The following is a 17,590-nucleotide window of genomic DNA, read 5'->3' on the forward strand; positions in this document are numbered from 1 at the left end:
GTAAAGGTCTGGCCAAACCATGTGCACCCAAAGTTTTTGACCTTAGGTCAGACGTGAGGTCACCAGAGACCACGAAAGGTAAAAAACGATTGGTCCAATGAATGCAGTTAAAACTTATGTCAACACATCAAGCCAGTTATTGGGAACACGGAAATAAGCACAAAGACTGTGCCGAGATCATTTTGACCATTTCTGTTCTCCCACGTGGGTCAGGTCAGATTAGGCCACCGGTCAAAATTGGTCCACCAGAAACCTACAAGATAGATACTTTTCTTCACAATGTGCTTCTGACTATGTTTATTTTACCAGGTGCAGCTGTGAGAGAAAATCATTCCGGACACAACAATATCATTTTATGGCAACCTAGAGGTCATCTGAAATCAGCTTAGGTCTAGTTCATAGCCTATTCAGTTGAAAAACTGCTAAGTGCTAGCCCGCTTTCCGTGGCCAACATAACACTTTTTGTTGTCGGAAATAGTGTATTGGACATCTACAAGTATTCAAGATTGCTTAACTGTTGTCTACGTAATACACAGCCCTTTGACGCTTGGCAATGTATTTGTATCAACTGAGAACCCGTTCGTTGGTACATCAAATTAGATGTTATCAGCTTTGCAAACACGATAAGGAGGTGATAAAACGCATTGCACTCGTTCATCTAGCTTCTCTACTGCTGGCAACATAGGCCATTGAACTTGGATGTCCTCATGTGACATTGCATGACCTGTTGTGAACTCAAAATGCATTATGATTTTATCTTCACACATTTTAAGTGAAATATTCAAAATACCCTGCGGCCAAAACCACCGAAAATTCGTCTATTTTGAGCATAGCATGTGTTTTCAAAAGGTAACCATAAAGGGGGTGATGACCTGGACCAATGTCATGTGCTCTGTGTTTCTATGATGGTTGTGCATGCACACAAGTTAGAAATATTTTTATCGTATCCAACACCAAAAGTGCACAAAATAGTGCAAACTTGCATTATTTAGGAAAATAGCAACAATTACCTTACTTCAGGTCAATGGTCTCGCATTTTCCGAAAAATCCAAACTATATAAACTGTAGGTACTATCATATTCTGTTACCATACCAAGTTTGATGATGACTCACAAAAAAGTTATGTGTGGGCAAATCGTTTGGGAGGTTGACCTTCATAACCTGATTAAGGTCAATGACCTGGGTAAAACATAGCTCCAAATTTCCACAAAGGATGCCTAGTTGACAGATGAGCAGCTACTGACAATTTCGTGAAGCTGCGAGCGTTCTGTTTTGACCTGTGCTCTTAAAGCTGCAGGGGGAAGTCAATTCCCTCCTCCCCGTGCTGGGCGCCGGTTAATCTCATGACTGCACACCGGCAGCCACAGCTGGTGTGCACACTTTGTCACTGTTCGCTGGCTTATTTCCGCCATTTGTTTCGATTACTGTTGCTTCACCGACCGTCAACGGCCGTTGTGTCATGTTTGTGATACATGCAGTCTCGTTGATCTGTGCTGGGTGTGCCGTTTGCCTGCGTGTATGTTCAGCTCACTTGCGCCGTTTGTGTATTTGTGTTCAGCTGGTCTGTGACGTTCGCTCATTTGCGTTTAATTGATATGCGTTATTTGCGCAGTTCGTCGGCGTGTTTGTTCACCAGACCACAGCCTTGGAGCAGTTTGCGCTCAAACGACCCGTGGTGCTGATGCAGTCCATGTTGATATGATCCGGGGTGTTCGCGCAGCGTATGTTGATCTGGCCTGTACTGCTTGCACGGCGGTTTGGCTGACCTCTGGTGCTTCCGTGGCGGTATCGCTGACCTCTGGTGCTTCCGTGGCGGTATCGCTGACCTCTGGTGCTTACATGGCGGTTAGGCTGACCTCCGGGGTTTGCACGGCGGATAGACTGACCTCTGGGGTTTGCACAACGGTTAGGCTGAACTTTGGAGTTTGCACGGTGGTTCGGGTGACGTCTGGCCTTTACAGGCGTGAGTACTGAGCTAACCTGTGTGTTTGCGTAGTTTATGTTCCCGCAACTCGCTTGGCTGAGCAGTAGCGCTTGGCTGAGCGGTGGTGGTTGGCTGAACGGTGGTGCCTGGCTGAGCGGTGTTGCTTGGCTGAGCGATGGTGCTTGTGGAGCTCACCACGTGTGCTTGTGTGTGTGGTCACGTGTGTTCACCACCATGGAGCTCAAGCTGATCTGTGGTATTTTCCGACGCGTTTACGCGCCCCTGACCTACGGCGTTTGTGCAGCACGTGCTCGCGCGCACGTGTGTGCGTGTGTGTGTGTGTGTGTGTGTGTGTGTGTGTGTGTGTGTGTGTGTGTGTGTGTGTGTGTGTGTGTGTGTGCGTGTGCGTGTGCGTGTGCGTGTGTGTGTGTGTGTGGTGTGTGTGTGTGTGTGTGTGTGTGTGGTGTGTGTGTGTGTGTGTGTGTGTGTGTGTGTGTGTGGTGTGGTGTGGTTGTGTGTGTGTGTGTGTGTGTGTGTGTGTGTGTGTGTGTGTGTGTGTGTGTGTGTGTGTGTGGTGTGTGTGTGTGTGTGTGTGTGTGTGTGTGTGTGTGTGTGTGTGTGTGTGTGTGTGTGTGTGTGTGTGTGTGTGTGTGTGTGTGTGTGTGTGTGTGTGTGTGTGTGTGTGTGTGTGTGTGTGTGTGTGTGTGTGTGTGTGTGTGTGTGTGTGTGTGTGATCAGCTGACCTGTGATGCTTGCGCAGCTTGTCGGCGTGCGTGTTCAGCTGGCGCTCGTCGGCCTCCTCCTCGGGCAGGCTGGAGCGGCTGACCCGAGGTGACCCGGGCGGAGTGCAGCGCTCACTAGTTGCCTGGCGCCGCGGCGCTGCCAGGGATGATGCCCAGCATGCAGTACGGGTCACTGAAGCCTGCCGCAGGGGTCACGCCAGGTCACACGGTGTCAACGGTGCTGAAGCTTTCTTGAGCTTGCCAGCGGGTCTTGTATGCGTTCATACAAAATAATTGCACAATTCAAGGACTGACAAAGTCAAATGCAAGTAAGATACAACGTGAAACCGTGACAGAACATGTTGAGAACACGCCTGGCCGTGGCGCGTCAAATGCCCCGAGGGCGCAGAAGCAGCCTCCTGACTGGTGCCTGCGGACTGGACGTCACGTCATGCTTAACCGGCACAAAGTTCCATCACAAAACGACCGGACGATGACGAAATGGAGCACCAGAGGTTTGGAGGTCAAGGTCAACCCGTGACCTCGGCTGTGCTGGTACCCACGCTAATGGCGGTGAGTGCGTCACTGGGGAATCCAATCCCTCGGTCAGTACATCAGGCTTCCACTCATGCACACGACATGCTCGCATTACATCATCACGTGCACATGGAGGGCTCCGACACGCGAGTGTGCGTGCGTGTGTGTGTGTGTGTGTGTGTGTGTGTGTGTGTGTGTGTGTGTGTGTGTGTGTGTGTGTGTGTGTGTGTGTGTGTGTGTGTGTTATGCAGAGGTTAACGGGACGACCATAGCAACAAAGTGACCGCGACACAGCGCTGTTATTCCGCTTGTTATTATTATTCTCCATACTACTCTCCATAACATGGCACCCTAAATATTTATCTACTTTCAGCGACTAGATAAGAATATTGCTGTTAAAATCTAAACCATGCAAAGCGTAAAGATAAGGATGTAACCTCTATCTGTCCTTTGAATCCTTTACATCACTCCGCCACTGTCCTGCCTCATATCCTGGCGTTGCTTCCCCAGCCGGGTTTCTGGGCGATACGTACATTCGGACCGCCCTCACGAGTCCGCTTCTCAGGGAGCGCGGCTGTCCTCAGCCGCCGCCTCTCAGGCTCAGTTCCTCGGTGTTCAGACCGCTCGTACGTGTCTGCTTCTCAGGGAGCGCGGCTGCCCTCAGCTGCCACCTCTCAGCCTCGCTCCCCGGTGTCGCCGAGCGCCCAGCGCTCACAAATCTCTGTCGCCCCCGGCGGACGTCCCCTCCCCCTCCCACGAACTTCCCCGGGCGCCAGCGGTAATTCGAATAAAAACCAGATTTTGCAGTCACGTCCATCCATAGGGCGTCGCGCGGTGCTGGAAAAAGTTATTCATGCATGCATCGCGGCTTAACAGTGAGCCGACGATGGGTTGGCACCAGATAAAATATGGAGACAAGAGCTTCAGACAACGTGATCAGACAAGTCAATAGTGAGAAATGCATATCAATGGCAAGACATGAACAGATGATAGCATTAAGAAGACGTGTCGCTGGATAACATAGCGAAAAATGTATTGCACTCTTCGGGCAGAGCACAGTGTACAGAATTGGGGCACCTCCTACCGGTAGTAAAACAAAACTTGACGTGAATCGGAGCGAATTTTTTGGGATGTCTTAAAAATGACTGAGGCTCATCGACCATTATCTGTGCTCAGCATATAACAATTACAAAGATGAGGTGAGGAGAGCACAATTCCGGCAGGTCGATTTGGCGCCTAGATCTGTCGTCGAGGTCGCGGCCCGATTACCTTCGACAGTCTCAGCTGTGGGGAAGGAGAGGGGGAGGGGGCGGGGCGCCAAGGCGCTGGAGCATCCGCCATGATTAAAGACAAACACCCTCGTACTGAAGTGTTTTGCCGGCCACATCAGACTGGTGAAGCCTGTATCCCGAGAAGGCTAGCGGCGCGCGGCGACGCCACGAACAAAACGGCGCCAACTCGTGCAAACTAGCGACTTAAACGATTCGCAGTCGGCATCTGCAGGCAAAAGTTGGCGTTTCGCTCTTCCGCGGAGAAACAACAAACTCAGCGGCTGAACAGTGGCGTATTCATAGCTATGGGCTTTTAAAATTATTTTGCAAAGCTTTCTGCGCCGGATAGCCTTTGCTGTCAAAGGTTCAAGCGATGGCGACTGCGCAATGTTTGTTGTATAAATCGGCTTCGTTGTGTGCGGTGCCAAGGAGCGGCAAATTGCCCAGGGACGGCGGAGATTGATCCCCTGCGTTAAAGACAACATTACACCGGTACTTGGTGCGGGCACCAATCGCTCGGAACACAAACACTCAAATGTTTTGAGTCGTTTTACAGGAGTAATTTCACACCAAGCGTTGGTGTGAAGCTACAACAAAGTGTTATGGCACATCAACGGTCGAACACGGGCGTATGACGTACCACCAAAGCACTGCACATGACACGCACGATACTATAGCACTATAGCGTAAATACAGTGCACTCCAGTACTTTTCCCTGACAATTACGCTGGGACATGGGGTTACGGTAAAATTGTACGGGAAATTGTGGCACATCACCCGAACCTTTAGTGTTACGCTTCGCAATGGCGAGGATTACTGGGAGTTTTGCCGCAGAACATGATTTCAACGACATTATGTGCTGGTACAAATATCTTGGCGTTGCAACGTCCTGTGTTATGACATGCTCACAACTGGCTAAACTTGACGGCAGAGACATGGGTTGGTAAGTTAATCAAGCCAGGTTTTCTGGTGCAATCGCGATGAGCTTCATGATTTGTTCTGAACGCGATTTAATATGCTCCGGGCATTCTACTCCCTCAGATCTCAAAATCGAGCAAGTTGGACACCTTGCATTTACAGGATAAATAGCCTATATGTTAACTCACTTGCGTCAAACTTGGAGGTCGTTAGGTGATGACCTTTGTGCCAAATGTGGTCAAACAAGGTCAAAGTCCAGATCGGTGTCTGAAGTTTCAACATACATACATATACTAAATAAATGGTAGCTGAGGTGCATTTCAGATCAGTGATCTATTTAATCTTCAGAAGGTCACTATGACGGCAAACCTGGGAGTTTGGTTTGACTATTAAGTTTCGATGAGCATCAAGGATCACACTAGGCGGTATGCCAATAAACAACGAGAAGTTGATTAGCGTCATTATAGGTCAGTAATCGCTTCGCACCTTTATGAAGTCCAAATCACACATTTGTTGACCTCCCTGTGACCAGTAAATTCGAAATGAGCATTGAAAGCCTCCTTAAATAGCAGGGTAATAGCAGGGTACCAGTATAAGAAAGACCTCGACTTGACCTTTGTAACCGACTCAAGTACAATCAAATTATGTAGTCTTAATCTTAAATTAGATTGCTTTCATGTCGAAGAAACCGTCTGCAATGTGTATGGTTTCGTGTAACTCTCAGTTGTTTCATCAAATTTAACAATTCTCAAAGAACCCCATTGGCTTACAACTAGGACTTTGACCTGTCATGGATCAGCGACCTTATGACGATGAGTCTAACCTTTAATACCAAGGGACGGCTATTTCGTTATTTATAGCTTTGAGAAGTTCAGCGCGGCTACACCGTACCGTTCGGAAGTTATTTGGGAATATAAGTCGGGAATTGTGTCAAACTGACTCGCAACCGTGAAGCCGTATTAATTTAGGTAGTACACACAAAACATCAGGGCGGTTGAAGCGCATTTCTCAATGTGCTGCCCAGAACTTGAACCACGGAAAAGGATTTGACGAATATCAGAAACACTGTTCAGAGATAGAGCACAACATTAAAGAGACAGACGAACATTTGAAGATTTGATGCAAGGATCACATATGATGGAAAAAGCTCCCTTATAGGTATTCGTTCGTTTTGAAGTGCCAAAAATGTATCAATACCTCAATAGTAAATAGATGCCTAAGTAAATGTGTCCAATACACCACTGTTTGATTATGTCATGGAACGTTCTATAACATCAGAGCTGCCGCTAGACTGGTTGTGTCAGAGTTGCCGCCGCAGTGGACAGCATGACCCACTTGTGGTACTTCTACGCCCCGCAAGGTGACGTCGGTGATCGGTGCGTATGAATTCATATTGTGTGTGTTAGTTGCGTATGTTTTGGTGTTTTATTGCGGTGTTCTGAACCATGCTTATATTTTTCCGTGCCAGGATGTCTTGTACTTGCATTTACACTTTCGGTTACAACGCTTTGTTAAGTTATTCAATTTTTAGCTTCATGTCCATCATCAAGAGCAATTGCCAGAATGCCTGTGTCAGTTATTACAAAACGTAGTTCGTGATCTTGGTTGGGACATTTGCTTTGAGCTTTAAGAGCTGAATCAGCACAAACGCAAATGTTTCCGTGGCCGCATTGTCCTTAATCATGAGTACAATACAGACAACAAGATGGAATATTTGCGCAACGTTTCCATGACGTCATGCAAATATGAATGGACTGGAAATAGGCGGCACCATATCTATCTCATAATATTAAATCGGGAACAGTTAGGTCCAGAGCATACAGTTGCAAAAGAGGGGCGGAGCCCTTCAAAGTATATCTGGCAGCCCGACCGTGACGTCACCGCGGGGCGCCTGGACAAACCACAGCACTTTAAGCCCACACTAGTTATCTGGCAGCCCGACCGTGACGTCACCGCGGGGCGCCTGGACAAACCACAGCACTTTAAGCCCACAAGAAAGAGTCTTTTTTCAGGGGTAGCCGTTGGGCAGATTGAGGGGGTACACACGACTAAAATATTTTCAGCATCAGGGAAAACGTGTGTGCTCGCGCACGCACGCACTAAAACTTAGTGCTTTAGCTTTGACTTGCAAGTCATTTTGCACAGATGTTGCAACGCTCACCTCGGTGGTGCCACTGGTACCAACACACGGGTTTTAGGCGACGCTAGTGTTGTTCGTGGGTTACGATACGCATTTAGTTTTCCTAGATACTAGCATCTTGCTTCTCGTAGTGTTCTGCGTGTTGGAACGCAAGCTGTGCTTCCTGGCTTTGAAATATCCTAACATCCTGCACGCAAAGATAATTTCTTTATTTTGCTCGGTCACTGTGGCATATTAGCTCAATTGCCTGCCACTCTAATTAATATGTCACACGACCTTCTGTCATTGTATTGGTCGGCTACATGAGTGACCCTACTAAATTTGACGTTAGAGTTAAAATTTGACAGTTCTCTGGGCATGATTGACACTTTAAACTGTCTAAGCTGAGCTAAATATGTAACGTGCGACATTTGCAGCATTTGCAGCGACCTCCAACATATGCAACATTTCAAACTCACCATCAACATTAGGTGAGCAGATTAGTGGAAGAAGAGCCCCACCCCGAAAACGACAATTCTGCCGGTGCATGAGGTGCGGGCCATATGCAGACAGGTTACAGCCCAGAGCAAACTAATAGCTTCAGTGCATATGTCGTGATGCACCGGATGTAAAACATATGCAAAACAGAAACACGATACAACTATACAACACGTTACCAGATAATCATATTTTCACAAAATGCCGGAAACGGAGGAAGCAGCAACAATACCAAAAGTGTCATAGGAGTGGACAAACAAAGCGTTGTGCTGTCCGCATCAAGACACACAGAGATGCATGGGAGCCTTCGCGCCCTGGTTAACTGATAGTAGCATGATGTAGTCGGGAAGGCGTCACGTACCCTCTACGCATCAGAACCACACGCCCCAGAAACGCGCTCACCAGTTCCAGAAAGCGTGCTTGGACGTGGAACCTGATCAGATCCCCCCCCCTCTCTACCCAGCCAGTGGAACAGTGGGGAGCTAGTTCGGTCGGCCCGAAACTGCCACTGCTGGTCAAATGGGTACACATTGTTTAATCAGTGGCAGCACTTCTTTTAGGGCACCCTGGGCACCACCCAACAAAATCTTATAACTCACTGCAGCATCTTTTCAAAAGAAAACTCATAATTTTATATGGTGATCAAACGTCGTTTCTTAGATTCCGCCAACGTCTTGCCTTATTCTTATTTGTTTAGATTCCACTTAGATTCCGCTAACGTCTTGCCCAGCCATTGACATTTTGAGCCTAATTGTTTGGCATTGTCACTCGCACTGGAAATTGGCGCTTGTCAATATTTTTGGCATTTAAACGAGTGAGCAGGGTACGCCATTTATATGTCTGAACGCCAATTGAGAGCTCAATCCTCGCCCTGACTCGCTGTTCTTTATAACAAGAACTGAATATCGATCAACGGGCGGAGTCCACACGACCCACCCTGCCACGGAACTTACAAAAACCGGTCAACTCCTTCATTTTGAACATGTAGCACTTAGTTTTTTGTGTGTTTTAAGCATACATATCTTTATATATATATATATATATATATATATATATATATATATATACATAATGTAGAGCTCCAGTACTATAACAGTTGACGTCCCCGCCACCGCAAACGACGGCTTTATCGGTTGCCGCCCTCCGCCCGCCCCGGCCGAAGATGGCCGTGCATTGTTCCAAAAAAGGTCAATTTTCAGAAGCCAGAGACTATGGACACATTTTTTGCGTCCAAACACGAGTAATGAATGCCCCAGATGACACAGAAAACTTGGCACGATTGCACAACAAGCCGGAAGGATATCCTGGGAAAACCTTAGATACGGGAGGGCGCCTCAATGGCATTTTCCATCTCATCGACCCTCTTATCAGGGGAGGCTTAATTAATTTGAGAGTACGTGAGAGGAAAAGCATGCTTAAGGCAAAGCCACGCACCTGCCTGGAAAGCGAGCTGCCGCTTCAGCACCTAAGCTGCCCCAGGGGGCTGGAGCGGCCGCTGGAAGTGCTTCCTTTTGCGTTGTTCACGTCGGGCTTGCGCGAAGGCATTGAATCTGGGTCCTTCGCGCGATGGAACCGTTAAACTTTAAATCATTTTTAGAGCCCTTTTGCAGTAAAATGCTATGAAGGAGCCTGGCTCATAAATCTTGAGCGGACACTTTATGTCGACAGGCGCGAACGATGCCGTACTGCGCGTCTTGTCTTGATTTCATTGAGAAATAATAATGAGGTGGCGGCCGCCGTATTTCTGTTTTATGGTGCACCGCACCACGATTCTGCGCAGAAAATATTTAGCGATGTGAATCAGCTTGAAATAGCACTTGCATACACCTTAAACCTAATTGCACAAACTTATGCCGTCCTAAAGTTTGTAGAGACCCGTAGCCATGACAACAACAATAAGACATGTTGTACAGGCGTCAAATTTAGCACCAATGAAATGTTTTACATGCAACAGAAATATCTAGTAAAATGCTCCAGTTGATACTCGCTACATATTTGAATACAAAAGCCAATCATTATCCTACAGCACACACCAAGTTGTTGGATTGCATTACTTTAAGATTTCATAGGAGGGCATATTTTTTAGGAAAACTGATTAGTCCAGCGATCTAGCCGATTAGACGCCGTATGCAATAGAAAATCTAATCCCGTACGTAGCTGGTTGCCAGCATCACACAAGCTGTAGATCCAGTAACCGTGATAAGGTGCATTATGCATCACATTTGACTTCGCCCACATGTATAGGCGAACGGAATTGATATGGTATGAAGCGTTGATTTCGGCTGGTCAACATATGCGTTTCACAAAAGAGGACCGTCGGGTTGTGTTGCTCTTAACTCGCCCGGTTTCCCTTAATTTGCCCAGTTGTTCGATTCCTCTAGGGGCAACAGAAGCCGGTTTATCTGCGGCCGAGTCTGTCATGTTCTGCCGTACATCCCTCAGGCAGAAGCTCATCCTTCACGACGCAGGACATTCTTCGCTTCTCGCCACGAAACACATCTGTCCTATTTCAGAAAAGCCGGGATGAAGCTCGAGTGGCCCGTCTACAAGGACCCAAAACAATTAAAACAAAGGTCGCGGAAGAGGTGCCAAAAGTGGCATACCCACGAGGATCACGACGCTACGAACTAATTATGGTGTTCTCGGAACAGATGTAAGCTATGCAGGCTTAACCAACGGCTGGACGATCTACGAACATCGCTATATGGTAATTGAAGCTGCTCATATCTGGCACGTGTTACAATTAGCCGTTTTGTGCATTTTTAAAAATCATATTGTAGTTGACATTCCAATTGCGCACTGTAAGTGTCATTGCACCATCGTGCTAGATGGCTGTTATGTGCCGATTGTGGGCAAATGATACGTTCTACTAATGGTAGCCCGGCTGAGCGGTCTGCAAAATGAAATCAAAACGAACCGGCCTGCGCGGGACTAGCATGTGCTCCAGCTACCAGAGCGTTTCTGGCAGCTGTTTTCTTCATGGCAAAAGGAAGATGGCCTACGGTGATATATCCCTCTGTCCTTCCTACTTACCCTAGCCGTGCGACGAAATGTCGCCCCGACCTGTCAGATGACGCAGTACTTAGGGCTCCTCCCCTGCTTCCCTAACCGTGCGACGAAATGTCGTCCCGACCTGTCAGATGACGCGGTACGCGGTGAGCGTCCGGCGTCATTCTGAACTCCCACCGTGACAGACCGCAGACGAACTCTGTTGTTCGATTTGTTGTTGACGAACTGTTGTTCGATTCAGCCGCGTCTTTTGTATCAGTGATCATGGTTAACTGCATCTAAGACATCTAATCACATATAGTTATAATACAATATCATAATATAATAGTAACTACATTAAGGCATCTAAGTTATGCGACGGGCTTAAGTCGCATGCATGAATACAAGAGGACAAACGCTGCAATCTCAGCAGAGGTAGAAATGCCCACTGGCTTTGAGCTCACTGGCTGCCCACTGGTAAATCATTTGAATAAGAACAATTTTTATGCTGAAGACGCAGGCGCGCCGGGCTATGTGATCGTATTTCTTTGAGCTTAACTTCGTCGGACTTTTTCAAACGTCTATATTCCCATCAATCATTATGACACTTTTCGCTGTACGTCGTGTCAGCTCAGCTTTCTAGGCCAGTGTGGGATCCTTGTTCATATCACTACTATCTTAATTCAAATTGCGTGGCCAAAAATTCGAAGATGTGAGCGCATTGGAGATAACAGCAGCACTCATGCCGATTTTATATCCCGATAGGTCGGCTGGCTAGAGAGCCTGCCTCACCATTTACCCATCCGAGGGGACGGGGTGGATTCGAGTCGCCCCAGGAAAATGTCAGTCAAGTGGTTCTTAAGCCGGTCAGATTGAGGCGAGGAGGAGCTCCAGCAGGACGGGCTGACACCGCCCACGGTACGGGTTTTTCCGTCCCGTTTTTTCATTAATGCGTTCCGAATGTGTTGAAAGCGGGTGGCTTTGGGTTCAGAGCACCTGCTGAGGATAGCTTGTTGCGTGCACGATGACCTCGCCACCCCAGCCGTGACGTTCGTGACCTCGCCCCCCGAACCGTGACCTCGCCATCCCAGCCGTGACGTTCGTGACCTCGCCACCCCAGCCGTGACGTCAGTGAACAACTTTCGCCTCCGCCCTTTTGCCTGCCAAAATTGCGGGGGGCGGGGGTCTACGTGCTGCACAATGCCGCGGCACAGCCGCCCCGAGGCCTAGGCTGACCTCGTTGGCCAGTTGCCAGCTGACCTTTCCATTTCAGTCGGGTCAAGCCGATGCGGCCGCTTTGGGACTCGTGCCCAGTGCCGCTGGATCAAGAGTCCAACACCTCTCCCCGAGACCACTGAGACTGCTTCACTGGATTGGCCTGATTAGCATTCCGTGAAAGGCGCACCAGCCTGAAGATCGCCACGCTGTGGGCTCCTCACTCTGCCGACCTGCCACGCATAGACCCACGCTGTGGGCTCCTCACTCTGCCGACCTGCCACGCATAGACCCACGCTGTGGGCTCCTCACTCTGCCGGCCTGCCACACATAGACCCACGCTGTGGGCTCCTCACTCTGCCGACCTGCTACGCATAGACCCACGCTGTGGCCTCCTCACTCTGCCGACCTGCCACGTATAGACCCACGCTGTGGGCTCCTCACTCTGCCGACCCGCCACACATAGACCCACGCTGTGGGCTCCTCACTCTGCCGACCCGCCACACATAGACCCACGCTGTGGCCTCCTCACTCTGCCGGCCTGCCACACATAGACCCACGCTGTGGGCTCCTCACTCTGCCGACCCGCCACACATAGACCCACGCTGTGGGCTCCTCACTCTGCCGACCCGCCACACATAGACCCACGCTGTGGGCTCCTCACTCTGCCGACCTGCCACACATAGACCCACGCTGTGGCCTCCTCACTCTGCCGACCTGCCACACATAGACCCACGCTGTGGGGCCGCCTCAAGGACCGCGTCGACGCGGACAAGCCACCGAACCTTGAAGAGGCCAATCAGAAGAGAGACGCGTCACTGAGGAGACGATCGATCGAACGGCCGACCTCCTGCAGCCTGGTATCAGGGTGTTCTCCCTACGGTCAGCAGGATAGCAAGACCCTGTTAGCCGCACTGTTAGCGAAAGGTACAACACGATGTGTGTTGCACACGCGGCGCGTGCACGTGCATCGGCGGTCCGGCACGATTTATCGCGGCCCTCGACTTGCTATTTTATCTTGACCAATGCACATTGTATCATGACGTGCGTCCAGCGGAGGCGGCTTATTCGCCCCGCTCGTGACCATTCGAATCCACGCAGCTCGACCAACAGAATTATGGACAGCTGGTGGGAGGCGAGGAGCTCACCGCACGTTCTGGGTCGGTGAGCAGTGTGAGGCGGTTAGGCGACCGTCGACGGGGGGAAGTCACTGAGAACATGTGTGTGGGGTGAAGCACAAGAGGATTTTATGTAGTCTTCGTCCCTGCAGATGACATTGGGAATGTCTTGCGCACCTGGCTGCTTTACCTCCGTTAATTCAGTCAACCCTTTGTGTAGCTATCAGAACCACGGGATCTGCTCGACGTGATGCAGGTCAGTAACAGGCCGATCGCCTCAAAATCTTTCCAGCTAGGTAATAGTAAGACATCCATGATTACCGCATACTTGATACTTGGGCAGTCCCATGCATTGCTGTATACGCTCCACTACCATCGGGCCAGTAAGCGATATACATGGTCATCGCTTGGTGTCGATCTGGGCGTCCGTGACATGGGCAGCACATATGACAGCAGCGTGGCACTTTTCGGTGGTAACATCCGGGGCGACTGATGGCCGCATGGTTTGTATGCGTGTGTGTGTGCGTGTGCGTGTGCGTGTGCATGTGTATGCGCGAGTGCGTGTGCGTGTGCGTTTGCGTGTGCGTGTGCGTGTACGTGTGCATGTACGTGTACATTTGCGAGCACACTAGGAGGGGAGGAGAGGCGTGCGCGTGCGTGCGCGTACGCACGCGTACGTGTCTTTGCGTGTTGGGCTTACGCCATGGGCGGCGTCTCCCGACGAAACTTCTTATGGTGCAAGCTTGACCAAGGTTGCCCGGGAGGCGAGCGGAAGAGGTCGGTTCAGAACGTCACGTGCCGTAGAGACATGCTGGTCCGTAGTTCTCGCAGCCGATAACGAAAACAACACCTTATAGCCATGGACCGAGATCGCAAATGGTGCCTCCTACGTAATCATTAGCCACGAATCAAGTGCATACCAAGATGGGGAGCATCTTTAAAGAGTGGCGTGTTTAACTTTACCATTCGAATGTCTTGCTTGAGTTTCACACACGCCTGATGATTGCAGCTGGTGCACACCTAGACTCTCTTCTGTTTTGTCATCCTGTAAGTTGATAATGGCCTACGACACAGAAGGTCTATTTCCGTCATTTCCTCCGTTGATGGTGTCGTCACTATAACACACATGCAATTACTTTCTGTCACACAAAGCATACGACCCGGTCATTGAAGGTCAGAAAGGTCACACGGCACCGGCCTGTAAAGGTAATTAAAGTTGTGCCAACGACCAGCACCGTGTTCGGCACGCCATCAATTGATTACGCTGGTGTTTTGGATTACAGTGCGCCTGAGCGGACTCTCCGTGTCCGATATTCCACGCCTCCAACACCAGCGAGGCGCCGGATTAACATCCGCAGGCGTATTGAGCAATTCATTAGCCGCCCCAAGTTCTCGGTAAAACTCTTGGCTACGTCTTCGACTTTACTGTAAATAACTGATTGGTCCCGCTATAAAAAACATGCTGAGGGAGCGAGCGATTCTGCCAGGCCTCATAGTAGGCTTCAAACAAAACGTCGTCCACTAACGTTTCGACTGACTGCGAAACGTTATTCGTGTGTGCATTGTATACGTAAAGAATCTTTGTGACTCAGGAAAATACCAGGCAAGCGAAATCTGCTCAGACAGACGAATTATCCGACGGAAATGAAAGGCGACAATGAGATGAGACTCTTCGCGTATTTTTGTCTCTTGGGAGAAGTGGTGATGGAAATGTCAATTCGGCGAAATGAATGACGGCTTAATCCAATTCCTTCTCATTTCGAGCTACCCGTAGGAGGAAGGAGAATGTTTTTTCTTAACGCACAGCAGCATTTCTCAAATGACGAACAAAATCATTGCACTGGTTTGCTCGTGTTACGGAATACGTACCCTTGCCAAAATTGGGAGACTTAGTCGATGCCATGAATGTCTCTCGTTCCAAAACTGTCACCTAGTGTAGAGTTTTGGGGGCGTAGGTGTTTCAACTGTAGGAGAAGATAGTTTCCGACAAAGGTAGAAAGCTGACCACAAATTGAATACCGCAAAAGTGCAGCGCCTGCATTTGTTGCAAAAATGATGCAACGTAACCAAGAGGGAGGTTTTGATCCTGTCAATTCAAACGCAACACACAACTGCATTTCCTAACTTTGCTGTTTAGTAAAACTTAAGTAAGTCGTTAAGTGCATTTGTGAGAAACATTATGCATATAGATAAGACAGGATTAACAGCCTTATTCCTCGTAGAATAATTAGGAGAATCATGGTCAGGCCCCAGGATTCAGATTGAGAGGATTTAGGATCTTTCGGCTTGTTGTCTTAAGATCCCATTAATGACCCGGCGAGTTTTTCACTATTGGTGATAACCCAGCAAGTCCCAGGACTAAGCTGATTAGCATATTCCAGATTAGGACAAGGAGCGCTGGGGCACCCAACTAGCTTTGATCTGCAACGAAGCCCTAAACACAGGATTAGTGCCTCGTTCCCAACACTTCTTCCATGGAGCCGGTTCCTGGTTACAAAACTAGGAAGAACCCAGAAACCAAAATGGAATGAAGCCGAGAGAACCAACAAGAAGCAACGTCCAGTCCGACAGTGAGCAGAAAGATCTAGCAAGAGCCAAGACTCAGCCTGACAGGAGGCCGAGAAATACAACAAGAACCGGGATCCAGCTCGATGCTAAGCCGAAAGAACTAGAAAAAACAAAATTCAGCATACAGTACACCTAGGGATCAGACGCAAATCACGATCCAGTCCGGCATTTCTTCAGGCATCCAGCAGGAGACAGGGCTCAGCATGAACTATGCAGAGATTCGGCAATTACGGAGATGTAGCTCAGAGTTAAACTAGGATCGAGGATGAACCAAGGCCTTGTCTGGAATGATGTCAAAGGTAGCAGCAAGAACCAATAGCCAGTCTGGCATGATGTCAAAGTAAACAGCAAAAAACAAAATCAAGGCTGACCAGAATGTTACCTGTGATTCTGGTCAGCCTCGTATGTTCTAGACAATGCAGTCACCCAACTAGCTATGTCACTTCATTCCTGGTATTATTGATAGATGATTAATATATCGATGCTCACAGCATTAGCTCATAGCTCATAGCGTAAGCTCATAGCATAGCGCAGAGCATGCGATCCAAACTTTCAGTTGCTTGCTCCGACCTTGCCCCAATGAAATCTTGCCAGGATCTGTCGCATCTTGCAAATGGAACATGAGCAACTGACTCATATGAATTTGGCCACTTTTGAATTCATGTAATCATGGATCCATGTTTCGGATATTTATTTTTTGCACTTGCGACACTAGCTTTGCTCTAGGGTTGGTTGGTGAATGTCTGTAGACATGGAATATCGGTATTCCTTTTCTCAGCGATGAGTCCGTTGGCACCTTTGTCCTTGTAACTAACTTTCTAACTCACTTTGTCCTTGTTTCTTACTCGTGACTTTGGCTCCTTTCCAACCCAATTATTTAAGCTATCAAAGCAAACGTACATGGGTTATCCAGTGTGATTGTGTGAATGTGTGGCTGAAAATCAGGAATCAGGAACCTTTTTCCCATAGAAAACAGTGAGAGCGAATACCCAAGGTCTAATGTTCTTATAAAAAACATGAAAGCAAGGAACCGGAAACCATGCCCACGGTCTGCTGAATAACCAAAGGGAAGCGTGACCCACGGTTTTGTTTGGCCGAAAGATCCAGTGGGAACCATGGTCCAGGGTTTTGTTTTCCCCAAGAGCCAGTGGGCCCCGGGAGCTATGATATCAGGCTGTCGAAAGAACCAGTAGAAGCTACGGTTTTGACCCACGGCTTTGTCTCCGCAAAAAACAGCATGAACCAGGATCCGAGTTCTTTTTGTAAAAACATTGGAAACCAAGTCTCCTGGCAACCCACAAGTCACATCTTGACCGCGTTCACAGTTGCTTAGCTCGGCATGATCCACGCTTGATAGCGAGACTGTCTCATAACAGGGGTGGCCAAAGAAAAAGGGACGGATGGGGGCAAGACAAGCCCATGTCTTGATGAAATAACATCAGCTCGCCGTCTTGAAAGCAGCAAGACAAAACTGGCTGTTACCCCTCTCCTTTAAGCTCGCCAGAGGACCCACCTGGAATGTTTGGTGGCGACGTGAACACAGCTTACCTTTTCTGCAAGCCTAGCTATTTCGATCATGCTGCGTATTCATTGCAAGCCGCAGCCATGACGTCCTAAATATGAAAATTTTTCTTTTGGGATGATTTCTAAGTACTGGTGTTGGCTGCCTAAGAACAAAAGATTTTCCTGATCCCGCTCCAGTCCGTCGAAAT

At 48.7% G+C, this 17,590-nt stretch overlaps 1 protein-coding gene across 1 annotated transcript in view; it reads right to left on the reverse strand.

Moving 5' to 3' along the window:
* LOC119090913 (BAI1-associated protein 3) overlaps positions 1-17,590 on the reverse strand; it is a gene marked incomplete in the record, with an annotated part of 201,384 nt that overhangs the window by 169,341 nt on the left and 14,453 nt on the right. The window contains 1 exon segment of the mRNA XM_037213638.1: positions 2,668-2,846. Coding sequence (XP_037069533.1) covers positions 2,668-2,846 — 179 coding nt within the window.

The sequence above is a fragment of the Pollicipes pollicipes genome, unplaced genomic scaffold (assembly GCF_011947565.3).
Source record: "Pollicipes pollicipes isolate AB1234 unplaced genomic scaffold, Ppol_2.1 Scaffold_3216;HRSCAF=3773_pilon_pilon_pilon, whole genome shotgun sequence".
In the NCBI taxonomy this organism is placed as follows: Eukaryota; Metazoa; Arthropoda; class Thecostraca; order Pollicipedomorpha; family Pollicipedidae; genus Pollicipes; species Pollicipes pollicipes.